The sequence below is a fragment of the Somniosus microcephalus genome, chromosome 3, assembly GCF_052327205.1.
Source record: "Somniosus microcephalus isolate GS21.2 chromosome 3, FLI_Smic_1.0, whole genome shotgun sequence".
Classification (NCBI taxonomy): Eukaryota; Metazoa; Chordata; class Chondrichthyes; order Squaliformes; family Somniosidae; genus Somniosus; species Somniosus microcephalus.
The window spans coordinates 211,338,942-211,359,198 of record NC_140989.1 but is presented as its reverse complement, the minus strand read 5'-3'; the positions used below and the strand labels follow the sequence as shown (position 1 = coordinate 211,359,198).

General features: G+C 51.4%; 2 protein-coding genes across 2 annotated transcripts in view; both read right to left on the bottom strand.

The window, feature by feature from the left end:
• zbtb37 (zinc finger and BTB domain containing 37) overlaps window positions 1-11,687 on the bottom strand; it is a 56,707-nt gene extending 45,020 nt beyond the window's left edge. The window contains exons 1-2 of the mRNA XM_085982139.1: window positions 11,589-11,687; window positions 4,487-4,594 (exon numbers count right to left, since the gene is read on the bottom strand). The gene's annotated coding sequence lies outside the window, so the exon portion shown is untranslated. The remainder of the gene's footprint in view (window positions 1-4,486; window positions 4,595-11,588) is intronic.
• Window positions 11,688-15,138: 3,451 nt separating this feature from the next.
• serpinc1 (serpin peptidase inhibitor, clade C (antithrombin), member 1) overlaps window positions 15,139-20,257 on the bottom strand; it is a 72,026-nt gene continuing 66,907 nt past the window's right edge. The window contains exon 7 of the mRNA XM_085982138.1: window positions 15,139-15,438. Coding sequence (XP_085838264.1) covers window positions 15,256-15,438 — 183 coding nt within the window. The 3' untranslated portion in view covers window positions 15,139-15,255. The remainder of the gene's footprint in view (window positions 15,439-20,257) is intronic.

The window sequence follows — 20,257 nt, the reverse complement described above, 5'->3', positions numbered from 1 at the left end:
CACCCCCTCTCGCTTCTCCTTTATATACCTGTTTGTTTACCATCCACCCCCCAGGCCCCACCGCTGAGTTATGCATCCTCCTTTCCTCTCAGCCTCGGCACTGAGCCACTCGCCACCTTTGGTGATTTCAATCTTCATTTCCACTCCCCTTGCCCTCCTTCCTCCCTAAGCCCCTCCTCCTATCTAAAATCTCCCACCCATATTCACCGCCACCCTCTGGATCTTACCATCTCACCGTCCTCTCTAGTCCCATGGTCTCCATCGCTGACAAGGTCGTTTTTGACCCCTTCCTTGTATCCCTCGTTACTCTTCCAGCCCCACTTTCTTGAGTCAGCGCTGGAAAAAACTCCCCCCCCTACATCACCTTCAAACTCTCCCCACACCCCTCCCCCTCCTACATTATAATCACCTTTGCTACAACAACCATTGCTTAATAGTTGCTACTGTCGAATTCAGACAGAAGTTTAGGTCAACGGCCCAGTGAGTGAGTGTAATCCCCAGGGCAGAGCAGATCAATACTGACAACAGCCCAGTGAGTGAGTGTATTCCCCAGGGCAGAGCAGATCGATACAACGGCCCAGTGAGTGAGTGTATTCCCCAGGGCAGAGCAGATCAATACAACGGCCCAGTGAGTGAGTGTATTCCCCAGGGCAGAGCAGATCACTACAGACAACGGCTCAGTGAGTGAGTGTATTCCCCAGGGCAGAGCAGATCACTACAGACAACGGCCCAGTGAGTGAGTGTATTCCCCAGGGCAGAGCAGATCGATACAATGGCCCAATGAGTGAGTGTATTCCCCAGGGCAGAGCAGATCGATACAATGGCCCAATGAGTGAGTGTATTCCCCAGGGCAGAGCAGATCGATACAATGGCCCAATGAGTGAGTGTATTCCCCAGGGCAGAGCAGATCGATACAATGGCCCAGTGAGTGAGTGTATTCCCCAGGGCAGAGCAGATCACTACAACGGCCCAGTGAGTGAGTGTATTCCCCAGGGCAGAGCAGATCGATACAATGGCCCAGTGAGTGAGTGTATTCCCCAGGGCAGAGCAGATCAATACTGACAACGGCCCAGTGAGTGAGTGTATTCCCCAGGGCAGAGCAGATCACGACAGACAACAGCCCAGTGAGTGAGTGTATTCCCCAGGGCAGAGCAGATCAATGCTGACAACGGCCCACTGAGTGAGTGTATTCCCCAGGGCAGAGCAGATCAATACAACGGCCCAGTGAGTGAGTGTATTCCCCAGGGCAGAGCAGATCAATGCTGACAACGGCCCACTGAGTGAGTGTATTCCCCAGGGCAGAGCAGATCGATACAGACAACGGCCCAGTGAGTGAGTGTATTCCCCAGGGCAGAGCAGATCGATACAATGGCCCAGTGAGTGAGTGTATTCCCCAGGGCAGAGCAGATCGATACAACGGCCCAGTGAGTGTATTCCCCAGGGCAGAGCAGATCACTACAGACAACGGCCCAGTGAGTGAGTGTATTCCCCAGGGCAGAGCAGATCGATACAACGGCCCAGTGAGTGAGTGTATTCCCCAGGGCAGAGCAGATCGATACAGACAACGGCCCAGTGAGTGAGTGTATTCCCCAGGGCAGAGCAGATCGATACAATGGCCCAGTGAGTGAGTGTATTCCCCAGGGCAGAGCAGATCAATACAACGGCCCAGTGAGTGAGTGTATTCCCCAGGGCAGAGCAGATCGATACCATGGCCCAGTGAGTGAGTGTATTCCCCAGGGCAGAGCAGATCAATACTGACAGCGGCCCAGTGAGTGAGTGTATTCCCCAGGGCAGAGCAGATCGATACAATGGCCCAGTGAGTGAGTGTATTCCCCAGGGCAGAGCAGATCAATACAACGGCCCAGTGAGTGAGTGTATTCCCCAGGGCAGAGCAGATCGATACAATGGCCCAGTGAGTGAGTGTATTCCCCAGGGCAGAGCAGATCGATACAACGGCCCAGTGAGTGAGTGTATTCCCCAGGGCAGAGCAGATCAATACAACGGCCCAGTGAGTGAGTGTATTCCCCAGGGCAGAGCAGATCACTACAGACAACAGCCCAGTGAGTGAGTGTATTCCCCAGGGCAGAGCAGATTGATACAATGGCCCAGTGAGTGAGAGTATTCCCCAGGGCAGAGCAGATTGATACAACGGCCCAGTGAGTGAGTGTATTCCCCAGGGCAGAGCAGATTGATACAATGGCCCAGTGAGTGAGTGTATTCCCCAGGGCAGAGCAGATCGATACAATGGCCCAGTGAGTGAGTGTATTCCCCAGGGCAGAGCAGATCATTACAGACAACGGCCCAGTGAGTGAGTGTATTCCCCAGGGCAGAGCAGATCGATACAATGGCCCAGTGAGTGAGTGTATTCCCCAGGGCAGAGCAGATCAATACTGACAACGGCCCAGTGAGTGAGTGTATTCCCCAGGGCAGAGCAGATCGATACAATGGCCCAGTGAGTGAGTGTATTCCCCAGGGCAGAGCAGATCAATACTGACAACGGCCCAGTGAGTGAGTGTATTCCCCAGGGCAGAGCAGATCAATACAACGGCCCAGTGAGTGAGTGTATTCCCCAGGGCAGAGCAGATCAATGCTGACAACGGCCCACTGAGTGAGTGTATTCCCCAGGGCAGAGCAGATCGATACAATGGCCCAGTGAGTGAGTGTATTCCCCAGGGCAGAGCAGATCGATACAACGGCCCAGTGAGTGAGTGTATTCCCCAGGGCAGAGCAGATCGATACAACGGCCCAGTGAGTGAGTGTATTCCCCAGGGCAGAGCAGATCGATACAACGGCCCAGTGAGTGAGTGTATTCCCCAGGGCAGAGCAGATCGATACAACGGCCCAGTGAGTGAGTGTATTCCCCAGGGCAGAGCAGATCGATACAACGGCCCAGTGAGTGAGTGTATTCCCCAGGGCAGAGCAGATCGATACAATGGCCCAGTGAGTGAGTGTATTCCCCAGGGCAGAGCAGATCAATACAACGGCCCAGTGAGTGAGTGTATTCCCCAGGGCAGAGCAGATCGATACAATGGCCCAGTGAGTGAGTGTATTCCCCAGGGCAGAGCAGATCGATACAATGGCCCAGTGAGTGAGTGTATTCCCCAGGGCAGAGCAGATCGATACAACGGCCCAATGAGTGAGTGTATTCCCCAGGGCAGAGCAGATCGATACAACAGCCCAGTGAGTGAGTGTATTCCCCAGGGCAGAGCAGATCGATACAACAGCCCAGTGAGTGAGTGTATTCCCCAGGGCAGAGCAGATCGATACAATGGCCCAGTGAGTGAGTGTATTCCCCAGGGCAGAGCAGATCGATACAACGGCCCAGTGAGTGAGTGTATTCCCCAGGGCAGAGCAGATCGATACAACGGCCCAGTGAGTGAGTGTATTCCCCAGGGCAGAGCAGATCGATACAACGGCCCAGTGAGTGAGTGTATTCCCCAGGGCAGAGCAGATCAATACAACGGCCCAGTGAGTGAGTGTATTCCCCAGGGCAGAGCAGATCGATACAATGGCCCAGTGAGTGAGTGTATTCCCCAGGGCAGAGCAGATCGATACAACAGCCCAGTGAGTGAGTGTATTCCCCAGGGCAGAGCAGATCGATACAACAGCCCAGTGAGTGAGTGTATTCCCCAGGGCAGAGCAGATCGATACAATGGCCCAGTGAGTGAGTGTATTCCCCAGGGCAGAGCAGATCGATACAACGGCCCAGTGAGTGAGTGTATTCCCCAGGGCAGAGCAGATCAATGCTGACAACGGCCCACTGAGTGAGTGTATTCCCCAGGGCAGAGCAGATCGATACAATGGCCCAGTGAGTGAGTGTAATCCCCAGGGCAGAGCAGATCAATACAACGGCCCAGTGAGTGAGTGTATTCCCCAGGGCAGAGCAGATCGATACAACGGCCCAGTGAGTGAGTGTATTCCCCAGGGCAGAGCAGATCACTACAACGGCCCAGTGAGTGAGTGTATTCCCCAGGGCAGAGCAGATCGATACAATGGCCCAGTGAGTGTATTCCCCAGGGCAGAGCAGATCGATACATGCAGCTTTGATTCTGCACTGAGCGAAGCTGGGGTGGTAGTTGAGGCACTACAATTGGTCTGAATGCCCCTGGGCTGGGGGAGGGTGCAGGGTGTGTAGGAGGTGGGGTGGGGCAGGGAGATCTGTCAAATCACCTCTGATGCAGAGACCACAGCTGGGATGTGTCGGAGGTAAGACAAGGACGTGATTGGGTTAGTGGCGATGCCCCCACAGTTGAATAATGGTTGAAATACGCAGTGTCTGAGCTCGCAGGTGAAGACAGACCCCTTGGTGAAGTGCTGGAAGGCGCTGAGCGCCTGTGGGACTCTGATGTCCCGCGCCGAGGAGGGAAAGCCTGTGAGAAGTTGAGGGCAGATCACCGGGGCGGGTAGGGAACCGTGGCTGTTTTTTGCTGCCCCACGATCGGCTCACCCACCCACACCCCGACCCCTCATGGCACGTCAGACTCACCAATTACCAGGCGATTGCGCCACAGTGCAGCGATCCTGCATCGCAGAACTTGCAACAACGCTCCAGCACAGGGCTCCCAGAGAATATAGCCATTACGTTTGTCTCAACCTACAAAAATAAAAGACATTAACTCGTAGAATCAACATGTACACAACATACAAGAGAATTCAGTGATTTACTGAAATGGAAACCAGAGACTTGACCCACTGCAAGTCCTTCAGACCCCTGGATTAGGATACAATTCCTTTATTTTTCTGTGCATCCCTGCACTCTTTACAGGGTTTTATTTCTGTTGTATGAAGACGGTGGGTTCTGGAGTTACCTGGTTGTAGCACGGCAATCGAGCGCATCACCAAACCTCCTCCCCACAACAGCGAAGGAAGACGAACTACCACCCTGGTGAACATACCCAGCTATGGCCTGGTGCCCTCACCCCAGCTGCTTCTCAATGAACTCAATACAGATTCTACATTGAAGTATTCTTCAATGTCACCACCTACCTTGCCCCTGTCCTATTCCTTGCTCATAGCAACAGTCCATCTCGGTCTGACCAATCTCTATTCTCTACTCTAAATTTGCCGGCGCTCTCACCCACATTCATTAATCCCCTTTTTTCTCCAGAAAGACCTGGAACTTTTTATATTAGTTCTCTGTGCCAATATCCAGGACTATACCATGCAGATGCCCTGTGCCAGTATCCAGGACGACACCGTGCCGATCTCCTGTGCCAATATCCAGGACTACACCGTGCAGACGCCGTGCGCCAATATCCATGACTACACCATGCAGACGCCCTGTGCCAGTATCCATGACTACACCGTGCCGATCTCCTGTACCAGTATTCAGGACTACATTGTGCCGATCTCCTGTGCCAGTATCCAGGACTACACTGTGCCCATCTCCTGTGCCAATATCCATGATTACACCGTGCAGACGCCCTGCGCCAGTATCCAGGACTACACTGTGCAGACGCCCTGTGCCAATATCCAGGACTACACCGTGCAGACGCCCTGCGCCAGTATCCAGGACTACACCGTGCAGATGCCCTGTGCCAATATCCAGGACTACACCGTGCCGACGCCCTGTGCCAGTATCCAGGACTACACCGTGCCGATCTCCTGTGCCAATATCCAGGACTACACCGTGCCGATCTCCTGTGCCAATATCCAGGACTACACTGTGCAGACGCCCTGTGCCAATATCCAGGACTACACCGTGCAGATGCCCTGTGCCAGTATCCAGGACTACACCGTGCAGACGCCCTGTGCCAATATCCAGGACTACACCATGCTGACGCCCTGTGCCAATATCCAGGACTACACCGTGCAGACGCCCTGTGCCAGTATCCAGGACTACACCGTGCAGACGCCCTGTGCCAGTATCCAGGACTACACCGTGCAGACGCCCTGTGCCAGTATCCAGGACTACACCGTGCAGACGCCCTGTGCCAATATCCAGGACTACACCGTGCAGACGCCCTGTGCCAGTATCCAGGACTACACCGTGCAGACGCCCTGTGCCAGTATCCAGGACTACACCGTGCAGACGCCCTGTGCCAATATCCAGGACTACACTGTGCAGACGCCCTGTGCCAATATCCAGGACTACACCGTGCAGACGCCCTGCGCCAGTATCCAGGACTACACCGTGCAGATGCCCTGTGCCAATATTCAGGAGTACACCGTGCAGACGCCCTGTGCCAGTATCCAGGACTACACCGTGCCAATCTCCTGTGCCAATATCCAGGACTACACTGTGCAGACGCCCTGTGCCAATATCCAGGACTACACCGTGCAGATGCCCTGTGCCAGTATCCAGGACTACACCGTGCCGATCTCCTGTGCCAGTATCCAGGACTACACTGTGCAGACGCCCTGTGCCAATATCCAGGACTACACCGTGCAGATGCCCTGCGCCAGTATCCAGGACTACACCGTGCAGATGCCCTGCGCCAGTATCCAGGACTACACCGTGCAGATGCCCTGCGCCAGTATCCAGGACTACACCGTGCAGACGCCCTGTGCCAGTATCCAGGACTACACCGTGCAGACGCCCTGTGCCAGTATCCAGGACTACACCGTGCAGACGCCCTGTGCCAGTATCCAGGACTACATTGTGCTGATCTCCTGTGCCAATATCCAGGACTACACCGTGCCGATCTACTGTGCCAATATTCAGGACTACACCGTGCCGATCTACTGTATCAATATCCAGAACTACACCGTGCCGATCTCCTGTGCCAATATCCAGGACTACACCATGCCGATCTCCTGTGCCAATATCCAGGACTACACTGTGCCGATCTCCTGTGCCAATATCCAGAACTACACCGTGCCGATCTCCTGTGCCAATATTCAGGACTACACCGTGCCGATCTACTGTATCAATATCCAGAACTACACCGTGCCGATCTCCTGTGCCAATATCCAGGACTACACCATGCCGATCTCCTGTGCCAATATCCAGGACTACACCGTGCCGATCTCCTGTGCCAATATCCAGAACTACACCGTGCCGATCTCCTGTGCCAATATCCAGGACTACACTGTGCTGATCTCCTGTGTCAACATCCAGGACTACACCGTGCCGATCTCCTGTGCCAATATCCAGGACTACACTGTGCTGATCTCCTGTACCAATATCCAGGACGACACCGTGCCGATCTCCTGTGCCAATATCCAGGACTACACCATGCTGATCTCCTGTACCAATATCCAGGACTACACTGTGCCGATCTCCTGTACCAATATCCAGGACTACACTGTGCCAATCTGCTGTACCAATATACAGGACTACACTGTGCCGATCTCCTGTGCCAATATCCAGAACGACACCGTGCTGATCTCCCGTGCCAATATCCAGGACTACACTGTGCCGATCTCCCGTGCCAATATTCAGGACTACACTGTGCCGATCTCCCGTGCCAATATTCAGGACTACACCGTGCCAATCTCCCGTGCCAATATCCAGGACACCGTGCCGATCTCCCGTGCCAATATCCAGGACTACACCGTGCCGATCTCCCGTGCCAATATCCAGGACTACACCATGCCGATCTCCTGTGCCAATATTCAGGACAACACCATGCTGATCTGCTGTGCCAATATCCAGGACTACACCGTGCCGATCTCCCGTGCCAATATTCAGGACTACACCGTGCCGATCTACTGTATCAATATCCAGAACTACACCGTGCCGATCTCCTGTGCCAATATCCAGGACTACACCATGCCGATCTCCTGTGCCAATATCCAGGACTACACTGTGCCGATCTCCTGTGCCAATATCCAGAACTACACCGTGCCGATCTCCTGTGCCAATATTCAGGACTACACCGTGCCGATCTACTGTATCAATATCCAGAACTACACCGTGCCGATCTCCTGTGCCAATATCCAGGACTACACCATGCCGATCTCCTGTGCCAATATCCAGGACTACACCGTGCCGATCTCCTGTGCCAATATCCAGAACTACACCGTGCCGATCTCCTGTGCCAATATCCAGGACTACACTGTGCTGATCTCCTGTGCCAACATCCAGGACTACACCGTGCCGATCTCCTGTGCCAATATCCAGGACTACACTGTGCTGATCTCCTGTACCAATATCCAGGACGACACCGTGCCGATCTCCTGTACCAATATCCAGGACGACACCGTGCCGATCTCCTGTGCCAATATCCAGGACTACACCATGCTGATCTCCTGTACCAATATCCAGGACTACACTGTGCCGATCTCCTGTACCAATATCCAGGACTACACTGTGCCAATCTGCTGTACCAATATACAGGACTACACTGTGCCGATCTCCTGTGCCAATATCCAGAACGACACCGTGCTGATCTCCCGTGCCAATATCCAGGACTACACTGTGCCGATCTCCCGTGCCAATATTCAGGACTACACCGTGCCGATCTCCTGTGCCAATATCCAGGACACCGTGCCGATCTCCCGTGCCAATATCCAGGACTACACCGTGCCGATCTCCCGTGCCAATATCCAGGACTACACCGTGCCGATCTCCCGTGCCAATATTCAGGACTACACCGTGCCGATCTCCCGTGCCAATATCCAGGACTACACCGTGCCGATCTCCCGTGCCAATATTCAGGACTACACTGTGCCGATCTCCTGTGCCAATATCCAGGACTACACCGTGCCGATCTCCTGTGCCAATATTCAGGACTACACCGTGCCAATCTCCTGTGCCAATATCCAGGACTACACTGTGCCGATCTCCTGTGCCAATATCCAGGACTACACCGTGCCGATCTCCTGTGCCAATATCCAGGACTACACTGTGCTGATCTCCTGTACCAATATCCAGGACTACACCGTGCCGATCTCCTGTGCCAATATTCAGGACTACACTGTGCCAATCTCCTGCGCCAATATCCAGGAATACACCGTGCCGATCTCCTGTCCAATATCCAGGACTACACCGTGCCGATCTCCTGTGCCAATATCCAGGACTACACCGTGCTGATCTCCTGTACAAATATCCAGGACTACACTGTGCCGATATGTTGTTTCAATATTAATATGTACAATGGACAGATATCTCCAGTGCCAGGATCCTGACCTACACCGTGCCAATCTCCTGTGCCAGTATCCAGAACGACACTGTGCCGATCCCATGCCAGTATCCAGAACTGGTGTGGCATCCAGAACTACAGTGTGCTGACATTCATGTTTCTGCATTTTAATTTGGAATTCACTGGTTGAGGGTGGGAGGCTGCAGGGGATGTTTATCAGGCTCAATCCTAAAAGCAGGTGTTTTATCTATCAAAATTAACACCAACAGTATTTTGTGGGAAATGTCCCAGTCTCATTGATAGAAGCTTCACTCAGACTCGATTGTCCAGTTACAATGTATCCCTGACGATAGTCACACTGTAATTGCTACACCGTTACCTCAACACTTAATGCCATTTCTGTGCACTTCCTGGGACATTTGAAACATGTGTGAAAGCTCAGTTCTCCCCGCAGTTTCTGCATTGCGGTTAATCCAGAATCGAGCCCCGTTAAAGTATGATTATGCCACCCACTATTGGTATTTGCACTACAGTACTGGAATGTCCAAACAGTTTAACCATGGAGGTTGGGGTTGTGGGCCACACATTAAGTTTAAATTCACGTTCCCATGAATTTCCATATACCCTGAATTGCTGATAGTCAGATCTCGGTGTTCTGATTTAGGACTTATCCGCCAATGAAGCTTCACCAGAACAACAGCCCTTTTCCAAATCTGTAGGGCAGCGAAAGTCAAACAAGAAAAAAACAGGAAGTGACAAATAAAAGAGAAAATAGAAGCCATTTGCCCCGGACTACTTGTTGTGCCCCATGGGCCGTAGTGTGGGCACCCCTGTGGTAGTATATGGGGTCTGATATGTGCTTCAAACCTCTGGTGACAACATTGAACTCGACTCCTCTGCTAATGTAACCTGTTTGCCTTTTCCACTGAGGCCACAGGCAGAGCTGATGCTTTCAATGAATTTCCCACAATCACCCAGGTACACATACTCCCCATATTGTCCCCACAAAAGCCACCCTCACACCTACAGTCAGCTCCTCATACTCACTCCTCAACCTAGCCCCTCAGTATCTCCCTCCTCCCCATACCTGCCACCCCTCGCTCAATTCAGACTGTGCCCCTCCTTTACCATTCCTCCTGCACTCACCCTTAATCGCATCGTATAATCAGCGAAGCTCCACGAGGGAGCCTTGGTCACATCCACTACTCACACCCATGTTGGCCACACCTCCAGGGAGATCGCCTTGGCCACACCTCCAGGGAGATCGCCTTGACCACACCCCCTGGGGGGCTCCCCCTGACCGCACCCCCCTGGGGGGGGCTCCCCCTGACCGCACCCCCCTGGGGGGGGCTCCCCCTGACCGCACCCCCCTGGGGGGGGCTCCCCCTGACCGCACTCCCCCTGACCGCACCCCCCTGGGGGGGCCTCCCCCTGACCGCACCCCCCTGGGGGGGCTCCCCCTGACCGCACCCCCCTGGGGGAGCTCCCCCTGACCGCACCCCCCTGGGGGGGCTCCCCCTGACCGCACCCCCCTGGGGGGGCTCCCCCTGACCGCACCCCCTTGGGGGGCTCCTCTTGACCGCATCCCCCCTGGGGGGGCTCCCCTTGACTGCATCCCCCCTGGGGGGGCTCCCCTTGACCGCATCCCCCCTGGGGGGACTCCCCTCGACCGCACCCCCATGGGGGGGGGTCCCCTCGACCGCACCCCCATGGGGGGGGGGTCCCCTCGACCGCACCCCCATGGGGGGGGGTCCCCTCGACCGCACCCTCATGGGGGCGGGTCCCCTCGACCGCACCCCCATGGGGGGGGGGTCCCCTTGACCGCAGCCCCATGGGGGGGCTCCCCTTGACCGCACCCCCCCTGGGGGGGCTCCCCTTGACCGCTCCCCCCCTGGGGGGGCTCACCTTGACCGCTCCCCCCCTGGGGGGGCTCCCCTTGACCGCTCCCCTTGACCGCACCCCCCCTGACCGCACCCCCCCTGGGGGGCTCCCCCTGACCCCGCACCCCCCCTGGGGGGCTCCCCCTGACCGCGCACCCCCCTGGGGGGCTCCCCCTGACCGCACCCCCCCCCCGGGGGGGCTCCCCTTGACCGCACCCCCCTGGGGGGCTCCCCTTGACCGCACCCCCCTGGGGGGCTCCCCTTGACCGCACCCCCTTGGGGGGGGCTCCCCTTGACCACACCCTCTTGGGGGGCTCCCCTTGACCACACCCTCTTGGGGGGCTCCCCTTGACCACACCCCCTTGGGGGGCTCCCCTTGACGACACCCCCTTGGGGGGCTCCCCTTGACCACACCGCCCCTCCATCAATTACCAGATCTCAGAGGCCCCCCTGATCGCACACCTCCTCCCCACTCTGCCTGTCCCCCCTCTCTCCTCTCCTCCCCTCTCTGCCTGTCCCAGCCCCCCTAGGCCCCTCTCAGGCCCACCACATTGTGCCCCCAGCCCCTGCCTCTCGGCACCGCCCAGGGCTTCAGGCCGGGGCGTGTGGAGGCGGCGCACCGCGGCTGCTGGCGGGGAAGCCGAGCCCGGTTGCCCGGTTACCGGGTCAGGGCCTCACTCACCGCTTCGCTCTCACCGGACACTCGTCGCCCAGGCACCGCGCATGCCCGGTCGCGCGGACCCTGGGACACGTAGTTTCCGGCCCGCTCACCATCACCGGAAGCGACGCGGGCAGGACTACGACTCCCGCGATGCACCGCGCGAGCCCACCCCGCCCGCCATTGAAGTCTGGCTGAGGGCGCGGCTTGGTAGGTTGGGCAACGCGTCACACCGCGGGGGTCGGACTCGCTGCCAATCGGACAAGGCTTTCCACCAAACTTTAGCAATTGCTGCCTCGCCAATGGAGGCAGGGAGAAAGGCAAGTGGAGAGCCTGCTCGGCATCCAAAAGGCACCCTGGGAAATGTAGTTGCTCCCGCCGCTCCTCCTGCCGTGTTCCGCCGCGGCTCCGGGGGGGCGGGGAAACTACCACTCCCAGAATCCCCTGCGCCCCCCAACAACAACAAGCGGGCTCCGAGGAACAGCGCTGCGCGCAGGCCGTCGAGGACACTGCCGTTTGATGAATGGGCTGCTCCTGCCTAGCACCAAGGCAGAGTGTTGGTTGGTCAGGAGGCTCCAGTTAGGTTCATCATCTGTTTCATACACGTGATACCGAGATATTTGGTCAGTTAACATTTGGAGAAAGAGCCATAGCTTGTAGTTGGCATAGATTCCAGAAATTAGAATCAGCATAGAAGGAGCCCATTCGGCCCATCGTTCCCGTGCCAGCTCTTTCAACGAGCTGTCCAATTAGTCCCACTCCCTTGCTTTTTCCCCCCATAGCCCTGTAAGTTATTTTCCTTCAAGTATTTTTCCAATTCCCTTTTGAAAGTTACTATTGAATCTGCTTCCACCGCCCTTGCAGGCAGTGCATTCCAGATCACAACTCGCTGCGTAAACAAAATGTTTCCTCACGTGTCCGCTGGTTCTTTTGCCAATCACCTTAAGTCTGTGTCCTCTGGTTATTGACCCTGCTGCCAGTGGAAACAGTTCCTCCTTATTTACTCTATCAAAACCATTCACTAATTCAAGCACTCCACTTCTTTCTTAGAGCGCTAACCCCGAATATCGGGGCGGGGCGTTCTGCAGTGCTACGCACTGGGCCACATAACGCTGCCACATGGAAGGGCTTTACCCCTCGTTAAAGGGGAGGGCTGAAGCCCACAGCTCTGCGGGGCCCTACCTTGACCACCAGGGAGTAGGGTGCCGTGCCAGCAGCTCGGCACTTGAGGAGTGCCGGGCTGCCAGATTGCAATACGGACCCCGTGTTCAAAGATCCAACGGGCCGCGACAAGTAAATTGACCGATTTTTCTTTTCCCCACCTCCCCTTTAGTGAGCCTCCTGCCGCTCCCTTCCTGCCCCCTGAATCATTCAGTCATTGCCTGGCGCAGATTCAGGGGGCGTGGGCCAATTTTGCAGGTGGGGCACGTTGCGTTTGTGTTCCCCCCCCCCCCCCGGCACCCTCTCCCATCTGTCATGGGAGGGGAGTTAATATCGGGACCCGTGCGTGAAGCCAAGTCTGTGATTTGTGTATGTCTGATTGAAGTAAATACTGGGTGATTTTAGCCTGTATAATCTCATCTGAGTCCACTGATTAAGAGAGGCTGAGTAAAGTTCAATATGGAACCCACCATAGTCAGGGCTTATTCGTAGATCTGGGTTGTGTTATTTCTGTAAGCGGTATGATGGTGTAGTGGCTATTTTACTAGTAATCCAGAGGCCTGGGTTAATAACGCAGAGAAACATGAGTTTAAATCCCACCAGGGCTGTTTCAGAATTTGAATTCAGTTTAAAAAAAATAAATCTGGGAATAAAAAGCAGGTCTCAGTAAAAGTGACAAAGCTGTCGGATTGTCGTTAAAAAAACAGCTGATTCACTAATGTCCTTTAGGGAAGGAAACCTGCCGTCCTTACCTGGTCTGGCCTATATAAGAACATAAGAAATAAGAGCAGGAGTCGGCCACTCGGCCCTTCGAGCCTGCTCCGCCATTCAATAAGACCATGGCTGATCTTCTACCTCATCTCCACTTTCCTGCACTATCCCCATATCCCCTTAGTATCCAAAAACCTATCAGTCTGTATCTTGAATATACTCAATGACTGAGCCTCCACAGCCCTCTGGGGTGGAGAATTCCAAAAATTCACAACCCTTTGAGTGAAGAAATTTCTCCTCATCTCAGTCCTAAATGGGTGCCCCCTTATTCTGAGACTGTGACCCCTGGTTCTAGACTCCCCAGCCAGGGGAAACATTCTCCCTGCATCTACCCTATCAAGCCCCTTAAGAATTGTATATGTTTCAATGAGACCACCTCTCATTCTTCTAAACTCTAGGGAATATAGGCCGAGTCTCCTCAAAGGACAATCTCCTCATCCCAGGAATCAGTCCAGTGAACCTTTGTTGCACTCCCTCGAAGGCAAGTATATCCTTCCTTAGGTAAGGAGACCAAAACTGTACACAATACTCCAGGTCTGGTCTCACTAAGGACACAGAATTGCTTGCTGTACTTTCTGTGATTCATGTACAAGAACACCCAGGTCTCTCTGAATACCAACATTTCCCAGCCTCTTTGCGTCCTCCTCGCAACTTACTTTCCCACCTAACATTGTTTCGTCAGCAAACTTAAATACATTACACTCGGTCCCCTCATCTAAGTCACTGATATAGAGTGTAAATAGCTGAGGCCCTGAACCTGGTCACTGATCCTTGCGGTACTCCACTAGTTACAGCCTGCCAACCCGAAAATGACCCGTTCATTCCTACTCTCTGTTTTCTGTCATTCTCTCTAGACCCTTGGTTCCCCACTATTTCCAGAATGTTATTTGAGATTTCTACCGTGAAGACAGATACAAAGTATTCATTTAATGTCTCTGCCATTTCCTTATTCCCCATTATAATTTCTCCCATCACTGCCTCTAAGGGACCCACGTTTACTTTCGCGAATTTCTTCCTTTTTACAGAGCTATCAAAGCTTTTACAATCTGTTTTTATGTCTATTGCTAGTTTACTCTCATATTCTCTTTTCTCTGTCTTTTTCAATTTCTTGGTCATCCTTTGCTTAATTCTAAAAATCCTACCATATGTGACTCCAGTTCCACATGACCTCAGCTCTTCTTCTCTAGTAAGTGGCTCAAGAATCTTGTGTGTGTGTGCAACTTGATTTAGGACCTGCCCTAAGGGCAGAACACAACAGATGTGTGTCAGCTGTGGCTCAGTGGGTAACACTCTCGCCTCTGAGTCAGAAGGTTGTTGGTTCAAGTCCTACTTCAGATACTTGAGCACACAATCCAGGCTGACACTCCAGTGCAGTGCTGAGGGATTGCCGAGATGCTAAACCGAGGCCCCCTCTGCCCTCTCGGGGACGGGGAGTTTTCCCTGGTGTGCTGGCGAATATTTATCCCTCATTCAACATCAATAAAACCGATTATCTGGTCATTATCACATTGCTGTTTGTGGGATCATACTGTACATAAACTGGCTACTGTGTTTCCTATATTACAAGAGTGACTGTAGTTCAAAAGTCATTCATTGGCTGTAAAACGCATTAGGATATCCTGAAGTCATGAAAGACGTGATATAAATACAAGTCTGTCTTTCTTTATTTCTTTTAATAAGATAACAACCTCAAAAAGACTTAAATGAGTTATTTCATTATTGCCGTAGCGATGATATGATTTATCCGCCCCCTCCCCCATCACTGTGAAACGACACACGGGTCAGATATTCTCCCCATGAAGATGATGGCGTTCAGGGCAACTTCTCGAATCAGCAGGATGAACGGCCGGTTGGCGTTGAAGACCTCCACGCTGGGCCGCAGTGACCGGCCCATCACCATCACAGCCGAGGCTGCCGCGGCTTCACTGCCTTCCTCATTCACCTGCCGAGCAAAGCGCCACACGTCAGGCCGACCCAATACAGAGCAACATAACCTCTACACTGCCCCATCAGACACTCCCAGGGCAGGGACAGCACGGGTTAGATAGAGAGTAAAGCCCCCTCTACACTGTCCCATCAGACACTCCCAGGGCAGGGACAGCACGGGTTAGATACAGAGTAAAGCCCCCTCTACACTGTCCCATCAGACACTCCCAGGGCAGGTACAGCACGGGTTAGATACAGAGTAAAGCTCTCTCTACACTGTCCCATCAAACACTCCCAGGGCAGGTACAGCACGGGTTAGACCAGAGAGGATCCCCATGCACAACAACAATATCAGACCTGCACCACTCCTGTCCTACAGGGGAACAGGACCGCCCCCAGCCAGACAGAGGGAGAGATGCACAGGGCGTATGCAATACCTCAGGCAGAGACAATCCATTAAGAGACACTAGGCAGACGTGCAGCAGCATCTACTTCCGCCTTATGGATCAGAAAATGAAAAAAAAATTAAAAAATTAAGGACTAGTTACTAGAAAGAGTTGTAACCAAGTAGTATTAGCATTTATAGACAATTGAGGTGATCTTTTTTTCCCCCATTTAGACACGACAAACACATATCATTCTTTAACCTATCATAGTAAAAGATCAAACTTAACATGAAATCCTTACATATTTCGACCTGGAATATCCAAGGTCTACGCTCTTCGGTGCTCGACGTGAAGAGTAGGACCCCAGAGTTCATAGATGAAACTAAAGATCTGGATATTATCATTTTACAGGAAACTTGGTATAGAGGAGAAGGACACACTGGCCGTCCCCAAGGGTACACAGAGCTGGTGGTCCCCTCCAATAAATTGCCAGGTGTAACCCAAGGCAGAGACTCTGGAGGCATACTGATTTGGTTTAAAACAGAGCTTAAGAATTGCATCAAATTTATAAAAAAAAGGGCGAAAACCACATGTGGCTCAAAATTGAGTGGGGGATTATCTCTGATGTTTTCATTTGCGCACTCTATTTCCCCCCAATGGAATCCCCATACTTTAAAGAGGACACCTTCTCCAACATAGAGAGGGAGATTATCCAATTCCAGGCCCAGGGGAACGTGTTGATCTATGGTGACCTCAATTCAAGAACTGGCGAAGAACCAGACTTCACCAATAATCAGGGAAACAATTACATATTCGGGAATAACCACTTCGATATCCCTTCCCATCCATACAGGCATAACTGCGACAAACAGACAAATACTAACGGAAAACAGCTCCTGCAGCTCTGTCGAAGCCTGGGTCTGTACATTGTCAATGGTAGGTTCATGGGAGACCTCCTTGGAAGATCGACCTATTGCTCACCTCTTGGCTGTAGCACCGTAGACTATATGATTACGGATTTGGACCAATCCTCTTTCAGAGCATTCACAGTCAAACCACAAACAACACTGTCAGACCACAGTCAAATTACTATGTATCTTAAAAAGACAGAAACAACCAACACAGAAACACAACCCAGTAAGCTGTACAACACCAAAAAATCATACAGATGGGCCAAAAACAGCACGGAAAAATACCAGAAAGCAATTAGCAATCAATCAACTCAAGCTCTCTTGGACACCTTTCTGGAAAACATATACACTCACAATAAAGAAGGCAGTGAATAACCTAAATAATATTTTTGATAATTTGGCAACAAGGTCAAACTTGAAAGCTCGCAAGAACAAACCCAAAACAAAAAACTATGAAAAATGGTTTGACCCAGATTGCCATAACATGAGGAAAAAACTTAGAAAAATATCAAACCAAAAACACAGACAGCCAGAAAACGAGGAATTATGCCTTACTTATTGTCAGACACTAACACAATACAGAAACACACTCAGAACCAAAAAAGAGCAGTATATTAAGAATACACTCAGCTCCATTGAGGAATCCATTGATTCCAATTGTTTCTGGGACAACTGGAATACATTACACAAAAAATAACACGACGAATTGGCCATTCAAAATGGAGACACATGGGAAAACCACTTTGAAAAATTATACCAGAAAAACACACTAAGGCCAGAGCAACACCAAATATGCAAAAAACTGGAAAAGCTCGAAATGGCCATAAAAGATAACCAAAACCCGCTAGACTCCATAATAACAGAAAAAGAACTATTTGAAAAACTCAAAGACCTGCGACCAGGAAAAGCTTGCGGCGCAGACGGCATACTAAGCGAGATGATTAAACACACAGACGATAAAATGAAACTGGCTATCCTAAAACTCTTCAACTTGGTTTTGAGTGTCGGTTACTTCCCTGATATCTGGAACAAAGGACTCATAACGCCCATATACAAAAGTGGGGACAAAGTCGATCCAAATAACTATCGAGGCATCTGTGTAAACAGTAACCTGGGGAAGGTATTCTGTAGTATCATAAACAAAAGACTTATAAACTTCCTTGAGGAGCACAATGTCTTGAGTAAAAGCCAAATTGGATTCCTACCAAACTATAGAACATCAGATCATATCTTCACCCTACAGACCCTAATTGACAAACATGTTCATCAAAACAAAAGCAAAATCTACGCATGCTTTATAGATTTCCAGAAGTCTTTCGACTCCATCTGGCACGACGGTCTATTCCTGAAACTTATCGAAAGCGGGGTAGGGGGAAAAACATATGATGTAATTAAATCAATGTATACAAACAATAAATGTGCAGTTAAAATTGGAGACAAACAAACAAAATACTTCCCACAGGGGCGGGGGGTGACGCAGGGCTCGCCCATCTCACCAACACTCTTTAATATTTACATAAATGAATTGGCAAAACTACTTGAACAATCTACAGCACCCGGCCTCACCCTATATGAATCCAAGGTTAAATTCCTCCTCTATGCAGATGACCTGGTTCTGCTGTCACCAACTAAGGAGGGTCTACAGCAGAACCTGGATCTGCTGGAGTCGTTCTGCCAGACCTGGGCCCTGACAATAAATCCCCAAAAAACCAAAGTCCTTGTGTTCCAGCAAAGATCCAGACATCAGGGACCCAAAATAAATTTCACACTAGGAACAACCAAAATTGAACAAACCACTAACTACACATACTTGGGCTTAAAAATCAGTTCTACGGGAAATTTTCATCTGGCTGTGAATGAACTGAAAGAGAAAGCAAGAAGGGCTTTCTATGCCATTAAAAAATCAATCCAAATAGAAATCCCAATTAGCATTTGGCTCAAAATTTTTAAATCAGTAAATGAACCAATTGCACTCTATGGCAGTGAGGTGTGGGGACTGCTAACTCAACAAGAATTTGCAAAATGGGACAAACACCCAATTGAGATCCTACATGCAGAATTCTGTAAAAGTATCCTCCGGACTCAAAGGAAAACCATAAACAATGCATGCAGGGCAGAACTAGGCCAATATCCATTAATAATCACTATCCAAAAAAGAGCCACCAAATTTTGGAAACACCTAAAAATGAGCAACCCCCACTGCTATCATTACGAAGCCCTGAAATGCCAAGAGAGGACCATAAAGAAGAATACCCTCAGTCAACTAGTCCTGGGAGTCAGTGAAGTAACTACTAACACTACTAACAATAACCAGCCCCAGGACAGTGACAGCGTAACACAAAGAATTCGACCCAACACAATCGTCACTAAGCAAAAGGAAAAATATCTGTCATATTGGGCAGAAACAACAAAAACCCAAAACAAACTCAATTGCTACTTGGCCCTAAACAGACAATACAACATGGCTGATTACCTGACCATGGTAAAGGATAGCAAACTGAGAAAAACCTTGACAATGTACAGACGTAGTGAACATAGCCTGGCGATTGAAAAAGGTAGACACAGACAGACCCGGCTACCAAGAGAGGACAGGATATGCTCTCACTGCAGTCAGGGAGTGGTGGAGACAGAGATGCACTTCCTCACAGCTTGTAGAAAATATCAGGGCATAAGGGAGAATTTCTACCTGAAATTCACAAAAATATGCCCAGAATTCAGAAATTTGAATGACGACCAAAAACTCCCATACCTACTAGGGGAAGAGAGAAATTGTGTAACCTTAGCGGCACACTATGTTACAGCTTGCCATAAACAGAGGGACAACCACTAAATATAAGAAAAGAGTATATACAAATTATATGAATGTATATTTATACACTCAGGGATATATCTGTTTATACACTGTATGGATAGATCTGTATTTATGTGTTCAACCATGAATGTTTTTCGATGCTTTGGCAACATAAGATGTACCTTGTCATGCCAATAAAGCAATTTGAATTGAATTGAATTGAGATACAGAGTAAAGCTCCCTCTACACTGTCCCATCAAACACTCCCAGGGCAGGTACAGCACGGGTTAGATACAGAGTAAAGATTCCTCTACACTGTCCCATCAAACACTCCCAGGGCAGGTACAGCATGGGTTAGATACAGAGTAAAGCTCCCTCTACACTGTCCCATCAAGCACTCCCAGGACAGGTACAGCACGGGTTAGATACAGAGTAAAGCTCCCTCTACACTGTCCCATCAAGCACTCCCAGGACAGGTACAGCACGGGTTAGATACAGAGTAAAGCTCCCTCTGCACTGCCCCATCAAGCACTCCCAGGACAGGTACAGCACGGGTTAGATACAGAGTAAAACTCCCTCTACACTGTCCCATCAAATACTCCCAGGGCAGGTACAGCACGGGTTAGATACAGAGTAAACCACCCTTTACACTGCCCCATCAAACACTCCCAGGGCAGGTACAGCATGGGTTAGATACAGAGTAAAGCTTCCTCTACACTGCCCCATCAAACACTCCCAGGGCAGGTA